Source organism: Scyliorhinus torazame, chromosome 2, assembly GCF_047496885.1.
Source record: "Scyliorhinus torazame isolate Kashiwa2021f chromosome 2, sScyTor2.1, whole genome shotgun sequence".
NCBI lineage: Eukaryota > Metazoa > Chordata > Chondrichthyes > Carcharhiniformes > Scyliorhinidae > Scyliorhinus > Scyliorhinus torazame.
Window position 1 is genome coordinate 332,579,638 of NC_092708.1, and position 25,018 is coordinate 332,604,655.

The 25,018-nt window shown below is 51.4% G+C and overlaps 1 protein-coding gene across 1 annotated transcript in view; it reads left to right on the plus strand.

The window, feature by feature from the left end:
- LOC140407437 (kinesin-like protein KIF28) overlaps positions 1-25,018 on the plus strand; it is a 343,852-nt gene that overhangs the window by 60,030 nt on the left and 258,804 nt on the right. Inside the window, exons 3-4 of the mRNA XM_072494929.1 lie at positions 2,283-2,389; positions 15,104-15,188. Of these exons, the coding sequence (XP_072351030.1) occupies positions 2,283-2,389; positions 15,104-15,188 (192 nt within the window). The remainder of the gene's footprint in view (positions 1-2,282; positions 2,390-15,103; positions 15,189-25,018) is intronic.

Genomic DNA, 25,018 nt, shown 5'->3' on the forward strand with positions numbered 1-25,018 from the left:
CAAAAGCCAATCCAATAGATAGACTTTTATCCCGGACGAGCCCCCAATTGTTATGGGAGAGGTATTTTCAGAACCCCAAAATGTATCATAGAGTTTACCCAACTCCCAACTTTAATGGATTGTTGCTTTTGAAGCACACGGCTTGTTCCCCAGGTGTGGTATTACAATTATGGACACGTGGGTTTTTAAACAAAACAATGTTTATTCTATGAACTCAATGTAACCTTTAAAAAACAAACATTGAATATCTTAACACCCATTACTTCAAAGATAACCCCAAAAGACTACAACACTAAATAATCCTTCAAACCTTTCTTTTAAACATCCAAAAGACTTCACCTTCAAAAACAGACATGAGGTTACATTCAATATATTTATATTCTTTGGATTTGCAGACATCAACAGACCAGTTCTGTGTTTTCTTCCTGCAGCTTTCTCCTCAAACTGAACCTAAAAACTCAGAACGAACCTCAAAATGGCCAAACTGAGCTCAGCTCCACCAACTCTCTGATATCACTATTTTCTTAAAGGCACATTGCTTAAACATCCATTTCTTAAAGGTACTCTCACATGACAGTGCACATCACGAACAATGAGTTCTGGTCCACCCATGTCGATGCACATCCTGTAAAAACGAATTTTTAAAAAGATGGGCATGTCACTCCCAGATCCTCTTCAGTGCAAGGCCCCGATCTGGTCACCAGCAGATCCCCCACCCTCTGGATGCTCATGGTTCCCTGGGATAAAGGGGCAGCTGGAGTGAGATCCAGGAGCCCTGCTGTCCTCTGGCACAGGCGCTCGTCGATGCCAACCAATGTTTGCACCATGCAGTTGATGCCCTCGACCATGGAGCTCATGGGCTGAGCCAAGCTTCGGATATCTCCTGTCATGGATATGACCTCGAGCCATAGACTTTCCACTGCGGCCACCACCTTCAAGTGCTGACCTGGGTGCCACGCATTGCCGGCACAATCTCCTGTGAGAGAAGTCTTTGGGACTTCTCCAGTTGGCTTTGTAGTTGAAGTAGTGTCGTTGACATCCCTTCCTGGAATTCCCTCTGCATCGCATGTAGCTGAGGGACGAATGATGTCAGAGGCACAGCACCTGGCTGGGCACAGCAGAGTCCTGAGATCGAGCAGACCGCCCGCCGCCTGCCCAATCCCTGAGACTTGCCTGCCTCTGCCTGATGTGCATCAGCAGCAGTGTGGGGCTCACCAGATTGTCACCCAGAAGCCTGTCTGCTACAATTGCCCACTGATGTTTGTGTCTCTGCATTGGTGGAGGGTATGGATTATAGCCGTGACTCTTCTTCTGTGTCCTCCTCTGAATTCTCCTCAGACCCGTGTCGAGGTTGGGTGGTGTGACTTTGCTGGTGGTCAGGCCAGGCACCTTGGGCGGGTTTCCTGCAATGAAAGGGACATGGTATTAGTGCATTGCCAGGGCAAAGGTCTGGGACACACAGAACTCACATGAGTTTGGGCAGCTGGATTAAAGTGAAGAGGCTCCTCACTTTTCTGTTTCAGGCCCACCTTGCTCTCTGCACAGGCCCACTCCTGCTCCTCCCCTGTGAGCTCCAGGGATCTCTCCTCAAATGGAGTCAGGATCTTCAGTTCTGGCATCCCACCACCTATTTTCACTGACTCACTGCAGCTGTGAGCAAGCTTATCCGGCAGGGAGACAAATGGGATGATGTGAGCAGGCCGCCTGCTGGGTGAGATGGCGATGATATCTGGCACGTGTTGGCACAGCCCTGAACGGGATGATCTGCGAGGAAGGGAGTGACAAGGGATATGAGGAAGCTTATGGGAGGTCGGGTAGTGGGACTCTGCTAGATGGCATTGGTAGGGATGACTGAAAGGGGGAGTGATGAGATGAGACACGAAGCATTTACCCTGGCAAACCGGAGGAGGTTGTTCATTTATTTCCGGCATTGCACCCCTGACATCTTGTGGAGGGTGCTGGCATTCACCAGTGCGTGCACCGTCTCCCAGGCGGGGTTCGTGACCTTGCTAGAGGATCTTCAGCTAGCTCGAGGTTAGATTGTTGACCTACTCTCCACCATGGCATCCAGCAGATGGGTGAGGGCCCCCTCGGTGAAGCATGGAGCTGGATTCTAGGCTGCCATCCTCCTGGCTTGACTGAGACTAAGTGCTGTGGAGCTGTTTAAATGCAGCGCCCGTACCCCCTTGGTGGAACTGCTCTGATTATCCCTGGGGCAGGCGAATCAGATGGTCCTGCCACAGTCTCAGCATTTTTCATGTGGTGACATTCTTTTTTCAAAGTGCCCACTTGCAGTCTGGATCACACCGATAGGACTTGCACTGATTTTCGTGCTGAGAATCACACTTGGCCTAATTGTGGGAAAATTCTGCCAAATATGGCACGTCAGGTAACGAGAACAGGTTTCCTTCCTTAAAAGACCCGTCGGGGGAATGATTTGGTTTTTTCCAGCAATCTGACAACTTTACGATACCTTTCACTAGCTGCTTTTTACATTTATAATTCCTTTTGTAACTGAGTATAAATTCTCCATTTTGGTGGGGCTTGAATTTTTATGCTCTGGATTATAAACCAAGGATTTACCAGTACCATTAGCCGCCGCAAATAACTTCATTGCCTACTTGTGACAACAATAAAGATTATTATAAGGCCGCTAAATCTCACAACATGGCCATAAGGTTATTTGTGCTGACGAGAGCTTGGTTTGAGATCTATCTCCCCCACTTGCTGCTGGGCGGGGATAGGGTGGGGATAGGATGGGGAAGTGAACCAGGGTACAGTGCTCTTTTGGAGGATCAGTTTAGACACGATGGGCCAAATGTTCCATCGATTCTATGACCTTCTGGCCACAGAGTCCAACAAAAATGATGTATCACATACTGCCAATGATTACAGAAGTGACATTGCACGTGATGCTTGTTTCGGATTGTCCCAAAGCTGTGCCCTGGCTTTTAGTTGAGCAGAACACTCACTGGATGTTAGATCTTACACTTTGCTGAAAATGCTATTCATGTTTCCTCTCAAGGCAAAGATACTGGAATTCATTTACAGAATTTATTGTCATCAGGGTACCAACCTCTCCTTCAAGTGACACCAATTATTAAAAGCTCCACTATTAAAATAACAATGTCATAAAATAACGCATCACAGCGGTAAATGAGTGATGTCATAGAGTCCTTCTTTATCTCTGTGATAACCATCATAACTGTGATGAATAGGCAGGATGTTAGTGTAAGAAAGTTATAGCAATTTGAAAATGTTATTTTTGTTCCTCAAATATGAAACACACAATGGGAGACTTGCAATTTGTATGTCAAATGGGTGCAATATAAGTGAAGAGCCGACATCACCTGCAGTTGGACAGTCTGAAGGCCTTTCAGTGTCGGGCTGCTGAGCTGCGGGTGCCAAGATGGGGACATGGCTGCCACCCACTAGTGTCCTCAGGAAGGAAATAGGTCCGACAACCTTGTGCTGGGATGGGGTTGGGCAAGGGTTGTAAGAGAGGATTGGCTGCCCAGTCTGACCCCACAAAAATCTTTCTAAAAACAGTGGAGAAAATACTCACCGATGCCCAATTTCAGGCACCGGTATCACCTTGTGAGATACCCAGCTCCTGGTCCCATCGAAGCAGGTGGCATGCAAATAGGCTCATGTAAATGATTTCAGTGTGTACGGCACTTTGGAACCGGCTGCTGACAAGCTGCACACTCAACAGTGGACCAGCAACATTCATAACACCCACCTAGGCTACGCTGCTTCAAGACAGCCGGCACTCCATGTAAGGAGTGCCACGGGAGCTGCAGCAACTGTCTCTGGAAGAATTTCCCAGGAGGAAAAGCATGACAAATGGAGCAACAGGAAAGAAAAAGCTAAGTGGCCCTTGCACCACTTAAGGTTCCTACTTGCGAGTTTTCAGATTTGGCACTCGAGACATTAGTGATGGAGGTGGAAAGAAAGGGAGATCCCGTGGACTGAATTTTCCCAGCCCGCTGGATTAAGCTGGGAGATGAGAGGTCTGGTAATAAGACAGGGGAAGGAGAACATGTAGGCGTCCGATGTCTTCTCAGTGCCTCAGCATGATGCCAGCAGCGGAAACTTGAGTGGCGCAAGAGCTGCTTAGCAGCTTCCAGAAAAATATCTCACCTCCCTTCTAGGGCACCTCAGCATTGAAGTGTCCCCTCCCTGTTAATGCAGCCTCAGCAATGGCCACCGCGAGTGGAGGCATTGCTGAGGTCGCTGAGCTGCCAGCCTTCTGAGTGGACATGTTAATTGGCCACTTTTATTGGCACACCGCCACTCCATGGTCTTGCCCGCTGCCAAAGCAGGTTTGGCTCGCCTTTCCAGTCCTGGATTCTTCAAAAAAAATGAGTGTGCCATGTTTCCACGAGGGACTAGGAGGCCTTTACAGCAGAGAAGGATGGGAGCAAATGGCTGGGGAGGTCACTTTCTGAAGCGACCCTGTCGAACTGGCTGCATTGATGGAGAAAGCTGAATGACCTCACACGGTCAAGTGAGTGCATCTTCAGTGCTCCCACCACACATGCGTCCTTGTCCACTGCTCACTGCGCCACAGCCCATCGCTCAGCCATCAGGACTCATTTAGGGAGGGCACCCTACACATGTTCCAATGCTTCCAGCCCCACACCAATTGCTGATTCCTCCTGCTATTCAGCTATGACAGGGACATCACCCAAATACAGTGCACTCACTGACATTTTTCCTTCTTACATGGCCCATAACCACAGGAGCAGTAGAGAACTGGGTGGAAAGGGGACCTGCAGATGCACCAGCATAGATTTACTGCTGTGGAGGAGACAGTGCTTCTCATCATGAGGCCATTACTTCCAGGATCATCAAAGACATTGAGGATAACAGCGTGTTCCTGCTTTTTGCCTCTTCTCAACTACCACCTCACCTCCATCCTGCAAACTGGCATAAGGTGCAGCGTGGACCTCTTGCTGTCATGGCCAGCCCCAGTTTCCTCACCCCAATCCTTTCCTTCTGATTTCCTCCCTTTCAGATACTCAGGAACTGACACTGGCTAGCCGGAGTCAGACATGATGGGTGAGAGCAACCCCGGGCTTCCAGTGAAGAAGAACCATCGCTCATCCTGACATTCACAGTCACCAGCACAGATACCAGCACTGAGCAAACGTCCGAGATTGGTACAAAGAGGAGTCACAGTAAGCTGCAGCCAGGTTGGGGGTAAAGAATAGCTCAGGTACCAGCTCACCGAAGAGGAAGGTGGAAGATGATTTCTGATGCAGGGAACCCAGATGAGGAGTTAGCAGGATAGTTTAAAAGAGTAGGCCAATAGGCAGGTGCACCAAGAAGGTTGGTGCAGTGTCTGGCCTAATGGTTGCTCAAGGAATACAGAAGGGTCTGATGTTAACTTGTGTTGCTAACATTCCGGTTGGTTGAATTGCTCTGTTTTATTACCTTTGCTCTCGAGTCACCAGGAATCTTTATGATACCGCCACGAGGTTCAAGTCCAAGTAATGATTAATAACTCAATACACCGATTAGTAAGATTCAAATCAAAGCACATTTATTATACACAGTAATCGCTACTCATGCACAAATTCTACGTCTAAGCTACTTCTACAACTAATAGGCCTATACTTAACTTCGGACTGACCCACCAGGTCAGGGGAACAAATGGCCTATCGTTCGGGTTCTGAGTCTGCGGGATTCGAAGTTGGTACGGATTGGTAGCTAGGAGCGCCTATCTCGTAGCGAGCGTTGAATTAAGACTTGCTTCTTTCGGTGGTCACTGTACCGGTCACGGTCAAGGTTGGTTCGCGTTGCTGGGTGACCCGGGCAGGACGAAGAGAGCGATTTGAACTTGGGGCTTAACTCTTATAGTCCCCAGGGGCTTCCCGCCTTTCAGGGCGGACCCTGTACTTGGTTCTGGGTGATTGGACTTTGTTCCAATCGCTTGGTTCGATTTCTCCAATACTGGAGCGGTTCCCTGATCGATGGGCGGTCTTGAGGTGTTCGTTAACCTCTTTTGGGTTGGCTCCTGCTGGCGCCGGGGAGTCTGGCTTAGTTGTGTGTGTCCCAAATGTTGCTATTGTTCCCGGGGATTGCTTATCAGTATGTAGATGGCTGCTACATTGTTATGCTGATGGTCGCTGGTATTGATGCTGTCTGGGCTTTTGCAGAGTTAAATACACAGCAAATCAGCACCTGCTGGTTTCTGCCTGTGTTGGCTGACTTCTCCATCAGCCTTTGCCGTTTGCCATTTTAAATCGGGAGTTGGTCAATTTAGGTGGCTACACTTGGTACTGGGCTTCACGCGAAACTTGGGGCGGGATTCTCCGTCCGTTCACGGTAGCGGAATTCTCTGGTCATTTGACTGAGTGCCAAATTCTCCGTGCTCACGGGCAGCAGTAGCGGGGCGGATTACCAACGGAGAATCCGGCCTTGGGTTCCAAACTTCCCACTGTGGAAATGGTGATACAACCCCATGACAACCCATGATGTGGTGACTGGTGGCTGCTGTCATTGCAGTGCAAGCAGAAGCTACCCAACACCTTACTGCTGCAGTCAAAGCTCAAACTGAGGTCATGAGAAACATGCCTGTTACCGTGCAGAACCATGCAGGCACAGATTACTGTCCTCATAGCCGCGCATCACTGTGCTCAATAGCAAATGTGAGCTCTCAAGGCAGATGATTGAGATTGCAAAGGCCCCACCCCGTGGGACTGGCAATGGCATCAGGGAACACAAATCTTCTGTCCTTTCTCAGAGTGTCAGCGTTCACCCTCTCACTATTTTCCCTGCATTAGTTGTATTGCCCCTGAGCCGGCCAGTTCAAATGGCTACCATCCATGCTGAGATGTTGCTGTGCAAAGACAGACTCCTAGGCTCAGAGCTGCTTGAGGTTGCCCCAAAGGGCCTTCTGCAGTTTCCCCCCCGTGAGAGTCATCAGCCCTCCAGCAGTCATTCTGCAGCCATTAGAGAACCCCACATCCAGGTACTAATGGAATGCCCCTGTCAAATTGTTACATTTTGTATGGATGATTGGAAAGTATTGTTGGATAAAGTTGCCATGGAGTAGTTTTTTTATTGGGGGTTTTTATTTCAGGTCTTAGGGCGAGAAGATGCTTTGATGGTCCAGATTGAAACGTGAGTGAATTGCAGATAACTGTGCTGTGGCAATGACACCAAAGGGGAACTGGAATCTGAGTATCCGCTGATGGACAGCTCGTCCAGAGGGGAGGAGGTCTTGCATATCTCCTCCCTTCTCTTCCCCCTTCTCCTCCTTTATCCATCTCCTCCAAAGACCTGTTGGCAATGGTTGCACCTAATGACAGCAAGATTGTGGGACACACAGCAGCTAACCACAATCTCCTTGTGGGTACTGGAGACTGCTCTGGACAACACATTGCATCAGAATGCTGAAGGTTTTCCCCACAAATTTGCTGGTTGCTTCCTGGCTCTCATTGTAATCACGCTGCCTTCACGCGTTTGGAGTGATTATCCAAGTACACAGTGGGTATCCCTTGTCACCCAGCAGCCAGTCTCGGGTTCTTCATATTGCGACAAAGAAGGCAGGAGCAGTTGAAAGATGCAGGATGACAACATTGTGGCTGCTTCCAGGATATTAGGCATTCACTGAGAGGACCTTCTTATCATGGTCATGCACAAACTGGACGTTAATACCTAAGTGGTAGCCCTTGCAGTTAGGGAACATCTTCTGTGACGATTGGAAGATTTGGGGAATATTGGATACTAGGGATTGGGCAATTTGAGGGTTAAAAGCCTGGGGTTTAGAGTGTGTTTAACTGCAGTGGTCATGTTTTTTTGAAAATAATTATGTTTTGCAAGGCCTGCATGCTTTTAGGAACCAGACGGTGAAATCGACAGAGGAATGTGTTTTTCAGTCTGAGCTAATGTATTGTGGTTTGACTGAGGATAGTCCCTGGGGAGTTAATGTGCTTTCAGTCCCTGGAAAGTTCATTTGTTTTTCGGCTTGAGGTGGTCATTTTGTAACTGGGTATAACTAAGACATTCAGACAGATATTTTTGAGGAAGCTTTTGAAGAGGTCTGATCTGGCTGTCACAGGGTCCACAAGTAAAGACAGTTTTCTACATCAGTCGGGTAGTTTAAAAAAAGAGTAATAATATTTTAAAGCAGAGCAGTCTTGTCTGAAGACAAGGAAGAGACTGAAACAACCCAGTTGAAGCAGCTATTTGAAGATATTCAGCCAGAGTCTGAGAGGATGAGAAAATGCTGGAAAATCTCAGCAGGTCTGGCAGCATTTGTATGGAGAGAAAAGAGCGAACGTTTTGACTCTTTGTCAAAGCTAACAGACAGAGAAAGTGAGAAATATTTATACTGTGGAGTGGGAATGAAAGATGAGTCATAGCCACAGAAACCCAGGGAAACAGGGTTCTAATAGCCACAGAAACCAAGGGGAAAGAGTGCTATTGGCAGAACAAAAGGTTTGAGAGGCCAAACAGCAGAGAAAGTAACATCAGAGGCTAAACTATGACAGATGGAGGTGTGGGGTGAGGGAGAGGGGGAAGCAAAGGGGAGAAGGGATAAGGAAAGGTGGATAAGATGGGGGGGGTTAAATATATATTAAGAAAGACAATAAAGAAAGAAATGGTTCAAGACAGTTGAAATGAAATGGGATGAAAACAAATGGGTCTAGGTGGGGTAGAGCTGATCATCTGAAGTTGTTGAATTCGATGTTGAGACCGGAAGGCTGTTGCGTGCCTAACCGGAAGATGAGATGTTGTTCCTCCAGTTTGCGTTGAGCTTCACTGGAACATTGCAGCAGGCCAAGGACAGACATGTGGGCATGGGTACAGGGTCTTTTGTTAAAATGGCAAGCAACAGGAAGGTCAGGGTCCTGAATGCGCACAGACCGAAGGTGCTCAGCAAAGCGATCACCCTGTCTGCGTTTGGTCTCTCCGATATAGAGGAGACCACATTAGGAGCAGCGAATGCAATAGTCCAGATTGGAAGAGGTGCAAGTGAAACGCTGCTTAACCTGGAATGAGTGTTTTGGGACTGAGTCTGAGGGGGTTCTAACAAGGGGGTTCTGCAAAGCAAGTATTACCCTATGCCCTGCTGATTTGAAGATGGATTGAGGGCTGAAAATGAAATGAAAATCGCTTACTGTCCCAATAGGCTTCAAATGAAGTTACTGTGAAAAGCCCCTAGTCGCCACATTCCGGCACCTGTTTGGGGAGGCTGGTATGGGAATTGAACCTGACTTGGTCTGCTTTAAACGCCAGCTATTGAGCCCTGTGCTAAACCAGCCCCAGGGCAGGATGTATGTTTCTTTTCATGTTGTTTAATTAAATAAACTAAAGTATTAGGATTTCAGTCCAGTATCCTAGGGTCTGGTCTGGGATTGTCATACTTCCATTAATATGTATGACATTAATATTGTCATACTTCCATTAATACGTAGGGACTAGCGAGCCTCATGCACGCAGTCGATTGAATTCTGTACCACTGGGAGTGCTTTCAGCCTGGAAAATCTACATTCTCTGTCCTCCTGCTTCTCTCTGGTCAATGAGTTAACACTGAACTCCCTTTCCTCTATACAGGGTCTGTGTCACCACCTTGACGCAGCAATGGACAGCGAGCATGTCAGATGTTGCTAATGGTACCTGCTCCCACTTGGAGGATCCACCCGTGTAGAAATGTCAGACCATGTTGGCCTTGATGGCCACTGGCAGCACCACCCTCGCCCTGCAGGAGGTGGCACAGTTTGCAGGAGGTGGCACAGTTCAGTCACCAGCTCCTTGGTGAAGTGTAGCCACCACATACACAGCTGCTGGCTATGGTAAAGATAGGAGAAGTTCTACAAAAGGTCCCGTAATAACCTGCAGGGAGAACTGGGTTGATTGTTTTCCCCGTGTGGCTCAAGGAGTATGAGCTCTGCCGCTAACTATGGGGCTATTACCATGTGTATATAAAGTTGGCCAGATAGGTACTGACCGACTGACAGAGAGAAAGGACCCGGTGAAGTCTAACCGGGCCCCTTTGTAAATAGTATGTATATAAATAAATATCTTCTTTATGTTACTCGCCTGACTCCCTTTGCCTTTATTGAAGTTCCCTTGATGGAGCGGGCCTTGGATCGAGAGTCCTTCTCCTCCTCACATTGCACACTCCCCCCCCCCCCCCCGCCCGCTCTGCTGCCTGTGCTCCATATCTATGTCATGCTGTAACCCAAGAGGGATGGCGAGATCACCTGTATTCAATGGCACTTAGTGCCAAAAATAAGCCCCCCATGTTAATCTCGCCATTCCTGACTCCATCACCGTCTGATTCACCTGACTCGCAACCCAGCTGCTTGCTGCTAACAAGGGGGAGCTGTTTTTGAACGCTCCCTCACCATCGATCCCAGTCAACACACAAACATGGCAGCGTGCAGACCTGCTCCTCGTCTTTGGGGATGGAGCCCTCACAAGGCTTCTCGACACTGTGGATGAGTGGGGGGGAGGAGGGGGGGGCACCCTGTTCCCCTGAAGGGCTCAGAGAACCAGCAGCAGGTTCAGCAATGCTGCCTGGGAGGTAGTGGCAGCTGCAGTCGGTGCGGGCAGCATGACAAGGAGGAGCGGAGGACCGCCGTCCAATGTCAGAAGAAGACGAACAACCTCCAATGAGCTGCAAGGGTAAATTACCACCTTTCTCCTGACATCAGTTCCGCCTGCCACCTACCAAACTTCCAATTGACTGGCTGACACTTGCACCCTGCCCAAATCCAATCTTCATGCTTGTTCCTCAGAAGTACCTGGCACCAACCAACAAAACCCCATCAAGCTGGGGTGCGGTGCCCACACATGCCACCTGATATAGACCCCCTTGACGCATCAAGCGTGTGGCTCACAATGTTCCGTCTTTGTGCCCGCAGGAGACGATACCCCACAATAAGAGGGAAAGGGAAAAGATGGGGAGGAATCCCAGAGATTCGGGTCCTCACCCCCTATCAGGATGGGCCCTGAGGATCGCGGGGTTGCCCGAAGAGACAACAGTGACCAATAGCAGGCCGGCTCCAGGCCCTCCAGAGGGCATCCATCAAGGGCCAAGGGCATCAAAGGCCACAGGACACGGAACGCAGCAGGCTGCCTCCACCTCTGATGTACAGCCTGGGCCTCACCTAGACATAGCACCGGACCACGGAAGATCAAGAAGAGCGAGGAGCACTGAGTAGGCAATGGTGAGGTCACGAACTGTAGCTAGGGGGGATAGAAATTTGTCACAGTAACATGTTCACTATTAAAACGCAATCTTCGGCGGCATATGCTGCATGTTAGCTCACGGATGGAGCAACGACGCCTGTACACCTTGGGCTGTTGCTGATCACCCCTTCTAGCCTCCTCAACCTGCTGGGTTGTTGCATCTCCAGGGTGTGCGGCGGCCCCCTGTACATGTGGTGCTGCCTCCAGCCTGCATTGGTGTTGCTGCCATCTTCAGCATCTGCCCACCTCGACTGCCACAAGCACAGTGAGGGCTGCCTCCACAGGATCTACACCAGCAAACCTTTTTATTGCCTGGAAGGAATTGTTGGAGAGAGACCAACAATTAGTGATGGCTTCCATTCCGGGAGCCTAAAATCCTCCAAGCCTCTCCCATCCATATCATGGCTGTCCCACCTTCTCTCAGAGTGCCATCCAGTGTGCCAGTCGTGCTGGCAAACCTCACCTCTGGCCACATCTGGAGCCCATGGACCCCAAACATGTGCCGGGAACATGAGGAAAACGTGCTCAGCTACCTTCCACTCATCCACACACTTAACCTTTGGCCGTGAGAGGGTCGGCAGTGCTGAAGCCCTGCTCTTTGGGGTTTGATTGTTGGCAGTTGTCGCAATGCTGCTGATGCTCCGAGAGTACAGGCACGTTGTTCAGACATCAAAGGTTGCTGGAGATGCAATGCGCTAATCATCCCCTGAGACATGGCACCTGTGCCCTTGAGGAGGCACTTGAGAGTTGAGGAGCATGATGTTCTATCGCAACTAACAAGGCTAATTCCTCATTTGAAATAGCCTTCAGCTGTGAAGCTAGAAGCTGGTCAAAATGAGTGAAATTGATTTTCAGGAGAGATGTTGGAGCAGGTCTCTGTCCTGGAAGAGTCTGATAGGGCAGGCAGGCTACACTGTGGTTGCCCATGTAATGGGTCTCCATAATATTTAAAGATGGTTTGAAACGCTCACAGACACAAAGCCCTTTACCCCCCTCCCTGGTCCAGGGGCAACCCCTGGCCTGGAACACTCTCGCCCCCAAACAACCCCAACCTCCCTGAGGTTGGTAATGTGATTGATATAAATGCAAATTAGGGTTAATGATATTCTCGCCATTTTTGACCGAGATCCGGAACTCCCCATCGAGAGTGGGCCAGTTGAATCGCAAAATGGTTCGAGCCTGTTGCAAATCTCGATTCTGTTTGACTGCAGTAGTCATGTTTTTAAAAGGATCTTGTTTTGCAAGACCAGAAGCTTTTAGGAGCCAGAAGTAAAATTGACCAGAGTAAAAACAGCCTGGGCTAATGCAATGTTGTTTGCATCAGAGGAGTCACTGGGGAGTATGGGCGGGATTCTCCCAACGGGCATCTAAGTGCCGACGCCGGAGTAAAAACGGGAGTGTTTGGGCGGAATTCTCCCCTATTAGCGGGGCAGGCCGTACCGGCGCCGAGGAGTGGCGTGAACCACTCCGGCGTCGGGCCGTTCGGAAGGTGCAAAATCCTCCGCGCCTTCAGGGGCTAGGCCGGCGCGGAAGGAATTGGCGTCATGCCAACCGGCACCGAAGGGCCTCCACCGGCCAAAGCGAGTTGGCGCATGCGTGGGAGCGCCAGCATGTGTTGGCGTCATCCCAGCGCATTCGCAGGGAGGTTCTTCTCTGCGCTGGCCATGGCAGAGGTTGACAGCAGTTGGCGTGGAGGGAAAGAGTGCCCCCACGGCACAGGCCCGCCTACGGATCGGTGGGCCCCGATCGTGGGCCAGGCCACTGTGGGGGCATCCCCCGGGGCCAGATCCCCCCCGCACCCCCCCCATCCTGAAGACTCTACAGGCCGCCCGCAGTGCCAGGTCCCGCTGGTACGGACCTGGTTTGATTTATGCCGGTGGGACCGGCCAAAAACGGGAGGCCACTCGGCCCATCGCGGGGTGGAGAATCGCCGGGGGGGGGAGCTGCTGCCAACGGAGAATCCGGCAGCCGGCATCGGGGCAGCGGGGCGGGATTCATGCCGCCCCCCAGCAATTCTCCAGCACGGCGGGGGGTCGGAGAATCCCGCCCTTTTACTCCGGCGTCGGCGCCCGTTCCGGGACCCCATTCTGTGGCCCACAGGGGGCCTACGCTGCTCCAGCTGCCGATCCCGACCTGAACCCGGCGCCGTGGTGTCCGCACATGTGGAATTAGGCCGATGCCTACTAGTGCATGCGCAGTGGCCTTCTTTCCCGCAATGGCCCCGACGCCAAATGGCGCAGGGCTACAGGAACCGGCGTGGAGGAAAGGTGGCCGGGGGGCAGAGAGGCCGGCCTGCATATCGGTGGGCCCCAATCGCGGGCCAGGCCACTACGGAGGCCCCCCATCGGGGTCGGACCCCTCCTCCCCTCCCACGGCCGCCCCCGGACCCTTCAACGCCGACGTCCCGCCGGCTCAGACGATGTTGGAACAGCGCCGGCACCGGTGGGACTCGGCTTTTTTGACGGCTGCTCGGCCCAACCGGGCCGGAGAATCGGCTCGCCGGCCCGTGCCGGTGCATACCCCGACCGGCACCATGCCGACTATGCCGGCGCCAAAGGCGCCGATTCTCCACACTACGGAGAATCGCGTCCCGGCGTCGGGGCGGTGTGGCACAATTCGCACCGTGCCGATTCTCCGACCCGGTGGGGGGTTGGAGAATTCCGTCCAATGTGTTTTTAGCCTGGGGAGTTCATTTGTTTTCAGCTTGGGAAGATGATGTCACTTGGGGTTGTATAATAGGCAACTCCCTGTGCTGTTTGGGTGACTAAGGTGGGCAATTGGGTGCACAAGGTATACGTCAGATATCAATGCCTGTTTTCCAAGCACGATTAGGGAACCACCAATCCAATATCTCCATCCATCATCTTTCTGTTTTCATTTGTCATCAGTTTATTGAATTTCATTAATGGGTTGGGATATTCTGATGATACAAACTTGCTCAGGAGAAGCGCTACAATGATAAAAGAAAAATCAATAGTTTTGTTTAATATGGCTTATGTTTTATTGTCGTACATTACTGAACCACTTACTACCCAAAGTACGTTTGTGTGGCCTATATTAGTACCAAAGTAAAAAACAACTGAGGTAGCACACTTAGAATGTGGCCGTTTGTCTAGCACAAAATAATTTGTATGGATATTTATGTTCTGATGATATGTCAGATTGAGAATGTAACTTAGAGTCATTCCTTTAACGTTGGATCATGTTATATTAGTGTTGCAATAAACAGCCAGTTAGATCCAGAATGGAGCCAGATAGTCTGTAAGATGGAGTTTGTTTAAGGAAATGATGTAAGTAAAGTTGTTTGAAAACCTTAACAAATATATTCCTTGCTCATTTGGCATGGCATCAGTGAGAGCCCACAAGATGATCAACGTAATCTCAGTACAGTTGTCACTTGGACATGACAGTTCATTAAATTAATAATGAGTATTGTAAAATTCATGACTTTTAAATAATTAAATCACTTGCTTAAAATTTCAAATCATGTATGAAAAACACAAAATGAAAGTATAAGGTTTTTGTACTTGTTTTTGTTCTCTTAATCTAATGACTATTTTGGTTTCCCAAGCTTTGTACATAGGTATTAAAAATGAATGTGGCTTTCATAGAATAATTCAGTACTTTCTCTATTATACCTCTTCAGTTACCAGTGTGGCCAATGCTGAGGTTTGACTAGGCCACCTTTTTCAGCTCCGGATGTGTCAGTGACATTATACCTTAAGCACTCGAATACTGTAACCCAAAGGTCACCTTCGCTGTACAGCAGCATATAAAACATCACAAGAGATCAGTGAGGGTCGAATCCATTAGCATTAGCAGCGCATGAAGTAGATGAACTATCTCACCGTATAATTTTCATTGCCTCTGATACTGTATTTTATTTTGTCAGACTTACTCTGCTTAACTTGAGAAACCTCATAATGCTTCATGCAAATAGTCTGAAAGTTGCTGTTCGTGTACGCCCTTTCAATCAGGTAAGATTATCCATTTCAATATTTAAAATGTCAGTGAGTTCCCATCGTGAAGCCTGTCTATGGATTCTATTATTTATTTCATGAGATGGGATTGAAATAAACAATTTGAAGACACATTCACAAGCCATGGTAGATCATCTTAAATTATTTGTGTTAGAATAGTATTATGAGAGGGCAGCACGGTGGCGCAGTGGTTAGCACTGCTGCCTCACGGCGCCGAGGTCCCAGGTTCGATCCCAACTCTGGATCACTGTCCGTGTGGAGTTTGCACATTCTCCCCATGTTTCTGTGGGATTCGCCCCCACAACACAAAGATGTGCAGAGTAGGTGGATTGGACACGCTAAATTGTCCCTCAATTGGAAAAAAATTAATTGGGTACTCTAAAATTTATTTAAAAGAGAAAAAAAAAAATGCTATTATGAGTAAATTATAATCCTGAGTTTACTTACCCTTTCTCTTAGGTAGTTCCTTATGATCGAGGGTGACTTGCTTCCATTCCGGTTTGATGGGTTCTGAGATGGCTGATGGTTCCAATGCGCGATTTGCAAACTCTGCCACATCTGGGGCAGGTAGTGCTGGAAGTGTTGGGTAGAAGGGTTCTTTGGAAATTTGTGCGCTCCCTCCCATTCCTCAACTTCGACTCTGCACATTCCCGACAAAGTCTCTCGATGTGTTCGATGCCTTCCCAAATGAGCCTTCTCCATTTTGGCCAGTCACAAGCCAGGGTCTTCCAGGGTTCATTTGACATCTTCAGGAATGCTTTGAGGACAATACTAAAGCATTTCTGCTGTCCTGAAAGCGTCCTGCTTTGACCAAGGTAGAGCAGTTAATTTGGGTCGATGTGACTCAACAAACTGATGTTAATTTTGAGTGATTAGTGCCTAGGTTGGACAAGTTGGCTTGGAAGAAGACACTGCATCATCTTTCTTGCCACCAGATTTGGAGGATCGTGTGAAGGCACTGCTGGTCGTACCTCTCCAGTGCCTGCTGTAGATCATCCAAATCTCCAAAACATATCGGAACATAGGGATCATTGCTGCCTAGTAAACCATCTCCTTAGTCTTGCGTTTGACCCTCAAACACTTTTCCTCAGCTGGCTGAAGGCTGAACTGGCACATTGGAAGAAATGATTAATTTCGTCAGCTATATAGGTGGGGTTGCAGGGGTAGGCTGGGGGATTGAACCTGGGTGGGGTGCTCTTTCAGGGGGTTGGTGCAGGCTCGATGGGCCAAATGGCATCCTTCTGCACTGTAGGGATTCTGTAATTCCATAATATCTTAGCTATACTAATCTTAGCTGTACAAAGAGCTGTTGAACCAGGGCTCCATTATGGAAAATTACAAATTATAAATAAATGCTTCATTATAGAGTGAATTTTGACTCCAAGAGCTGCTTGTTTGCAGATTTAATGCAGTCTGATTTAATGCAGTCTGATTTTATTTCCACACCTTGCCTTGTGGACAGTCTTACTTAAATTTGTGTCCACGAGTAGGTAGTTTGCGGAGGAGGGTAAAATATCAGCAGTATGGCACACATCAGGGGAACACGGTTATGGGGCGAGATACTCCGACCACCCGCCGGGTCGGAGAATCGCTGGGGGCTGGCGTGAATCCCGCCCCCGCCGGTTGCCGAATTCTCCACCACCGGATATTCGGCGGGGGCGGGAATCACGGCGCGCCGGTTGGCGGGCCACCCCCCGCGATTCTCCGGCCCGAATGGGCCGAAGTCCTGCCGCTAAAATGCCTGTCCCGCCAGCGTAGATTAAACCACTGTAGCGCACAATGACTTACGAGAGAGACGAATAGAGATGAAGTCAATGAGGCTTTATTAAGCGTGACTTGTTCCCCGCAGTTCAGCAACAGACTGGAGCTGCGGGGAGAAGCCCGGGTTCTTATACTCCGCCTTCAGGGCGGAGCTAGGGATCAACAGCCAACCAGGACCCGGGATCTGTCAGCCAATAGCATCACGGCTTCACAGTCCCACATGACCCCTAATGCATACTACCACATTCACCCCTTGTTAAAAATGAACCCGGCGGGGTGGTGCTTCGCATGGTGGTAGGGGTTTACAAGGCTGGTCCTGGGAGGAAAAAACATTTTTGGCATGTCCTTTCCATGCCCTACACTTTGCCCTACACTGGGCTATGTACAGGGTTTGTGAACTATTTACAATATTCGTAAGAGAAAAAGAACATTCTCGTTATAGTCCAACAACATTCTTGTGTTACACCGATGCCATGAGTCGAGCGGGCGGTCTGGTCTTCCTTGTCGATCGCCTCATCCCCGGTGGTGGTGCAGGTGCTTGTTCCCGCGTTGTCATCTCCGGGAGCTTTTCGGTGTCTACTTCTGTTTCACTCCTGGTCGGACATGGGAGGAGGACCGATCCTCCCGGGAAGGGGGCTGTCGCGGGGTGCGCCGGTGGCAGGGAGGGGGTGATCGGTGTCGGGGGGGTGTGCGTGTTGCCAGCGGGCGCCAGGTCTCGCAGGGAGGCCGTGTCCTGTCGGCCGTCGGGGTACGCCACGTAGGCGTACTGCGGGTTCGCATGGAGGAGATGAACCCTCTTGACCAACGGGTCCGACTTGTGCGCCCGCACATGTTTCCGGAGCAAGATGTGTCCTGGGGCCGCCAGCCAGGTCGGCAGTGACGTTCCGGAGGAGGACTTCCTGGGGAAGACAAGGAGGTGCTCATGAGGCGTTTGGTTAGTGGTGGTACACAGCAGCGTGCCATTCTCCCTCTCTACTTGCCCGTTCCCCCGGGGGTTGTAGCAGGTCGTCCTGCTCGAGGCTATGCCCTTGCTGAGCAGGAACTGGCGCAGCTCGTCACTCATGAAGGAGGACCACCTGTCGCTATAGATATATGCGGGGCAACCGAACAGTGTGAATATGGTGCTAAGGGCTTTAATAACTGTGGCCGCTGTCATGTCGGGGCAGGGGATGGCGAAAGGGAAACGGGAGTACTCGTCCACCACGTTCAGGAAGTATGTGTTGCGATCGGTGGAGGGGATGGGCCCTTTGAAATCCAGACTGAAGCGTTCAAAGGGACGGGAAGCCTTGATCAGGTGCGCTCTATCTGGCCTGAAAAAATACGGTTTGCACTCAGCGCAGATGTGGCAGTTCCTGGTGACTGTATGGACCTCCTCCACAGAGTAGGGGAGGTTGCGGGACTTTATAAAATGGTAGAACCGAGTGACCCCCGGGTGGCAGAGGTCCTCGTGGAGGGTTTGGAGACAGTCTATTTGTGCGTTGGCACATGTGCTGCGGGATAGGGCATCGGACGGCTCGTTCAGCTTTCCGGGACAGTACAAGATCTCGTAGTTGAAGGTGGAGAGCTCGATCCTCCACCTTAAGATCTTGTCATTTTTAATTTTGCCCCGCTGTGCATTATCGAACATGAAAGCTACCGACCGTTGGTCAGTGAGGAGAGTGAATCTCCTGCCGGCTAGGTAATGCCTCCAATGTCGCACAGCTTCCACTATGGCTTGGGCTTCCTTTTCCACTGAGGAGTGGCGGATTTCTGAGGCGTGGAGGGTTCGGGAGAAGAAGGCCACGGGTCTGCCCGCTTGGTTAAGGGTGGCCGCTAGAGCTACATCGGAGGCGTCGCTCTCGACCTGGAAGGGGAGGGACTCGTCGATGGCGCGCATCGTGGCCTTTGCGATATCCGCTTTGATGCGGCTGAAGGCCTGGCGAGCCTCTGTCGACAGGGGGAAGGTAGTAGTCTGTATTAGTGGGCGGGCCTTGTCTGCATACTGGGGGACCCACTGGGCGTAATATGAAAAAAACCCCAGGCAGCGTTTCAGGGCTTTGGAGCAGTGGGGGAGGGGAAATTCCATAAGGGGGCGCATGCGTTCGGGGTCGGGGCCTATTATCTCATTGCGCACTACGTATCCCAGGATGGCCAGCCGGTTTGTGCTAAACACGCACTTGTCCTCGTTGTATGTGAGGTTCAAGGCGTTTGCGGTCTGGAGGAATTTTTGGAGGTTGGCGTCGTGGTCCTGCTGATCGTGGCCGCAGATGGTTACGTTGTCGAGATACGGGAACGTGGCCTGCAACCCGTGTTGATCAACCATTCGGTCCATCTCCCGTTGGAAGACCGAGACCCCGTTTGTGACGCCAAATGGGACCCTTAGGAAGTGGTATAGTCGCCCATCTGCCTCGAAGGCTGTGTACTTGCGGTCACTTGGGCGGATGGGGAGCTGGTGATAGGCGGACTTGAGGTCCATGGTGGAGAAGACCTTATATTGGGCAATCCGATTTACCATGTCGGATATGCGGGGGAGAGGGTACGCATCTGGCAGTGTGTACCTGTTGATGGTCTGGCTATAGTCTATGACCATCCTTTGCTTCTCCCCGGTCTTTACTACTACCACCTGTGCTCTCCAAGGACTATTGGTGGCCTGGATTATGCCTTCCTTCAGCAACCGCTGGACTTCGGACCGGATAAATGTCCGGTCCTGGGCGCTGTACCGTCTGCTCCTAGTGGCGACGGGTTTGCAATCCGGGGTGAGGTTTGCAAACAAGGATGGCGGTTCAACTTTGAGGGTTGCGAGGCCGCAGATAGTGAGTGGGGGTATTGGGCCGCCGAATTGAAACGTTAGGCTCTGCAGGTTGCACTGGAAATCTAATCCCAGTAATGTGGGCGCGCAGAGTTGGGGAAGGACGTAGAGCTTGTAGTTTTTAAACTCCCTTCCTTGCACCGTTAGGGTCACTATGCAGAACCCTTTGATCTCTACGGAGTGGGATCCTGCAGCTAGGGAAATCTTTTGCGTACTGGGACGGATGGTCAAAAAACAGCGTCTTACCGTGTCGGGGTGGATGAAGCTTTCGGTGCTCCTGGAGTCGATCAGGCATGGTGTCTCGTGTCCATTGATCAGCACCGTTGTTGTCGTCGTCTGGAGTGTCTGGGGCCGTGCTTGATCCAGCGTAACCGAGGCCAGATGTGGTCGTAGTGTCTCAGCGTCTTCTTCGGACCCCGTGGAGCCGTCGATGCTGGGGTCCATTGTTGTCATCCAAGATAGCGGCGTCCATGAATCGCACGCGGCCGGGGGTGGACAAAATGGCCGCCCCCACGGATCACACGTGGTCGGGGGTGGACAAAATGGCTGCCCCCATGCATCGCACATGGCTGGGGGGTCACAAGATGGCGGCGCCCATCCTCCCCTCGTGGTGGCCGGGACCCAAAATGGCGGAGCCCGCAGGTCGCACCTGGGGCGCTGGGGGGGTTGGGGAGCGTTTGGGATGCGCTGGACTCTTTCTTCTCTGGGGACAGCGGCGACCCCCCGGGACCGGCACAAAGCCGCGAAATGGCCCTTTTTGCCGCAGCTCTTGCAAATCGCTGCGCGGGCCGGGCAGCGCTGCCGGGGGTGTTTCGCCTGCCCGCAGAAATAGCAGCGGGCCCCCCCGGGATGATCTGGCGTCTTAACCACGCAAGCCTGTGAGGGAGGGGGGGGGTTTGTCACGACGGGGGTCCACGGAGCCCAAGGGGCTGCCGCGCGGTCGGGGCCGTAGGCGCGGGCGTTTTGCGAGGCCACATCTAGGGAAGCTGCGATGGCCCGTGCCTCTGAGAGTCCTATCGACTCTTTTTCTAAAAGTCTTTGGCGGATTTGGGGAGAGTTCATACCTGCCACAAACGCATCGCGAATTAACATATCCGTGTGTTCAGTCGCGCTTACCGGCGGGCAGCTGCAGCCCCGTCCCAAAATTAGCAGCGCGGCGTAGAACTCCTCTAGCGATTCTCCGGGACTTTGCCGTCTCGTTGCGAGTTGGTAGCGTGCGTAGACCTGGTTCACTGGGCGAACGTAGACGCTCTTTATTGCTGCGAGCGCCGTCGGGAAATCCTCTGCGTCTTCTATGAGAGGGTAAATTTCCGGGCTTACCCTTGAGTGCAGGACCTGTAGTTTCTGGTCTTCTGTGATCCGGCCGGGGGCCGTTCGGAGGTAGCCTTCAAAACAAGCCTGCCAGTGTTTAAAAACTGCTGCTGAGTTCACTGCGTGGGGGCTGACCCGCAGGCATTCCGGGGCGATCCTGAGCTCCATAGTCCTTTAAGCACGCTTAATAAATTGTAGCGCACAATGACTTACGAGAGAGACGAATAGAGATGAAGTCAATGAGGCTTTATTAAGCGTGACTTGTTCCCCGCAGTTCAGCAACAGACTGGAGCTGCGGGGAGAAGCCCGGGTTCTTATACTCCGCCTTCAGGGCGGAGCTAGGGATCAACAGGCAACCAGGACCCGGGATCTGTCAGCCAATAGCATCACGGCTTCACAGTCCCACATGACCCCTAATGCATACTACCACAACCACCTACCTTACTGGCGGGACAAGGCGGCACGGGCGGTCTCTGGGGTCCTGGGGGGGGCGCGGGGCGATCTGGCCCCGGGGGTTGCCCCCACGGTGGCCGGGCCCGCGATCGGGGCCCACCTGTGCCGAGGGGGCACTCTTTCCCTTCCGCCTTCGCCACGGTCTCCATCATGGCGGAGGCAGAAGAGACTCTCTCCACTGCGCATGCGCGGGAAACTGTCAGCGGCCACTGACGCTCCCGCGCATGCGCCGCCCGGGGATGTCATTTCCGCGCCAGCTGGCGGGGCACCAAAGGCCTTTTCCGCCAGCTGGCGGGGCGGAAATTCGTCCGGCGCCGGCCTAGCCTCTTAAGGTTGGGACTCGGCCCCCAAAGATGCGGAGCATTCCGCAACTTTGGGGCGGCACGATGCCCGACTGATTTGCGCCGTTTTGGGCGCCAGTCGGCGGACATCGCGCTGTTTCCGGAGAATCTCGCCCCAGACATCCCATGCCATTTCAAAAGGCACCTCTCAGACAGCACGTGAGACCCTCACCCAGGCAGGCAGGTCCTCACACATTCAAATGTCAAGATCTGATGATATTATGCAGACCCTGACCATGGGCGCGATTCTCCCAGCCCCACCCCGGACCGGAGAATCGCCGCAACCGTGCTACGCCACCCCGACGCCGGGGCGCGATTCTCCAAGGTGCGCCGGCACGTTTGGCGCCGCACCGGTCGCGGGCCGCTATTCGCCGCCGGGCCGCCGATTCTCCGGCCCGGATTCGCCAAGCGGCCCCCCGTGGGGGCCAGAATCCTACTGCCCGCGCCCGTTTCGCTCCGTCATGAAACGCGACGGCATTCATGACAGCGCAGACACTTAGTCCCGCGATCGGTGAATTGCGCCCCATACTTTTACCAGAAGCCATCAATTCATGGTGCCAGCCTTGTCAGGGAAATCTACCCGAATGTCAAGGAGCATCAGGCCCAGGAGAGGACCGGAAAATCTGCTTACTTTTTAAAAAAAGATTTCCTTGGGGTCCATTAAACGGAAAAATGATTTTTGTGTCCAATTTTACAGGTTGGCAAAGGAAAATTTTAAATGAGTCCCTGACCAGGGTAAAGAGTTGAACTTGCACCTTGATGTGGATGGCAGATTAATTGTTGAATGTTTCCATTAAAGATGAAATGATGCATGATTTAAATTCAAATACGTCTCACAAAGTCAATACTCATGTTATTTATGGAAATTATATGCAAGTGATAAATGTACTCCCATTGGCAGACTGCAAGTTGACAATTCACATGAAAGACAAAGAACCATTTTATATTTATATAACACCTTTCTTGCAGAAATGTTTCAAAGAGCTTGGTGCATAACAAATGATTTTGAAGTTCAGTAACTCGTTATGTAAATAAAAGCAGCAGCCATTTTGTTCAGAGCAAGAACCTATAGACTGCAATGAAATGATGGCCAATCAATCTATCTTTGATGCTATGAGTTGACTGTAGGGGTCTTTTTCCAATTTTGTGCTACCTGCAGGGAGCCTTGCCTGCAGGAGATTCTGGTGCATGCTGCCATTACTATAAATGGTGAAAAATGTGAAGGATGCACCTAACTTCATGACGAGAGAAGCCAATTGCTGAGGCTCCCCACTGACCATATAAAGTTGGAAAGTGATTCCTAATATCAATGGGCTCAGTGTGAGTCTGAAAGGAAAAATATACTGGCGAGTGTGAAGACACAATTGCGACCATACCGTGTTTACAGAATAAAATATTGTCTAATATTTTCCGCTTCTGCTGGTGTCTATGCTGTACATAGTAACAGCCAGGTGGAGTTTAGAAACTTGACTGCAAATCTACCAAACTGGAATTGAACATGGAGCTTCTTGAGGACATAAGCAATATTCTTAATTGTTTGTTACTTAGTCTACTGGTTGGTATCAACAAAATGATTATTTGATTAATGGTGCCAAGGTTCCTGCTGTAACTCCAGTGGGAATTATCGGTCTCTGCTCTTTAAGGGATTTTTCAGCCTGCCATTTTGGGATGGATTTTTCTCTTAACTCATGTAGCGCACAAAGACTCCCGAGAGACGAATAGAGGTGAAGTCGATGAGGCTTTATGAAGCGTGACTCGTTCCCCGCAGTTCAGCAACAGACTGGAGCTGCGGGGAGAATTCCTGGTTCTTATACTCCGCCTTCAGGGTGGAGCTAGAGATCAACAGCCAACCAGGACCCGGGATCTGTCAGCCAATGACATCACGGCTTCACAGTCCCACATGACCCCTAATGCATACTACCACATTCACCCCTTGTTAAAAATGAACCCGGCGGGGTGGTGCTTTGCATGGTGGTAGGGGTTTACAAGGCTGGTCCTGGGAGGAAAAAAACTTTTGCATGTCATTACAGTGCCCTACACTGGGCTATGTACAGGGTTTTTTGTTTTGAACTATTTACAGTATTCGTAAGAGGGAAAAGGAAAAAAACATTCTCGTTAAAGTCCACAACATTCTAGTGTTACACCGATGCCACGAGTCGGGCGGGCGGTCTGGTCGTCCTTGTCGATCGCCTCAGCCCCGGTGGTGGTGGTGCTTGTTCCAGTGTTGTCGCCTCCGGGAGCTTTACGGTTTCTGCTTCAGCTTCACTTCTGGTCGGACCTGGGAGGAGGACCGATCCTCCCGGGAAGGGGGCTGTCGCGGGGTGCGCCGGTGGCAGGGAGGGGGTGATTGGTGTCGAGGGGGTGTGTGTGTTGCCGGCGGGCGCCAGATCTCGCAGGGAGACCGTGTCCTGTCGGCCGTCGGGGTACTCCACGTAGGCGTACTGCGGGTTCGCGTGGAGGAGGTGAACCCTCTCGACCAACGGGTCCGACTTGTGCGCCCGCACATGTTTCCGGAGCAAGATGGGTCCTGGGGCCGCCAGCCAGGTCGGCAGCGACGTTCCAGAGGAGGACTTCCTGGGGAAGACAAGGAGGCACTCATGAGGCGTTTGGTTAGTGGTGGTACACAGTAGCGACCGGATGGAGTGGAGGGCATCCGGGAGGACCTGCTGCCACCGTGAGACTGGGAGATCCCTGGACCGTAGGGCCAGTAGGACGGTCTTCCAGACCGTGCCGTTCTCCCTCTCTACTTGCCCGTTCCCCCGGGGGTTGTAGCTGGTCGTCCTGCTCGAGGCTATGCCCTTGCTGAGCAGGAACTGGCGCAGCTCGTCACTCATGAAGGAGGACCCCCTGTCGCTATGGACGTATGCGGGGCAACCGAACAGTGTGAATATGGTGCTAAGTGCTTTAATGACTGTGGCCGCTGTCATGTCAGGGCAGGGGATGGCGAAGGGGAAACGGGAGTACTCGTCCACCACGTTCAGGAAGTATGTGTTGCGGTCGGTGGAGGGGAGGGGCCCTTTGAAATCCAGACTGAGGCGTTCAAAGGGACGGGAAGCCTTGATCAGGTGCGCACTATCCGGCCTGAAAAAATGCGGTTTGCACTCTGCGCAGATGTGGCAGTTCCTTGTGACTGTACGGACCTCCTCCACGGAGTAGGGGAGGTTGCGGGACTT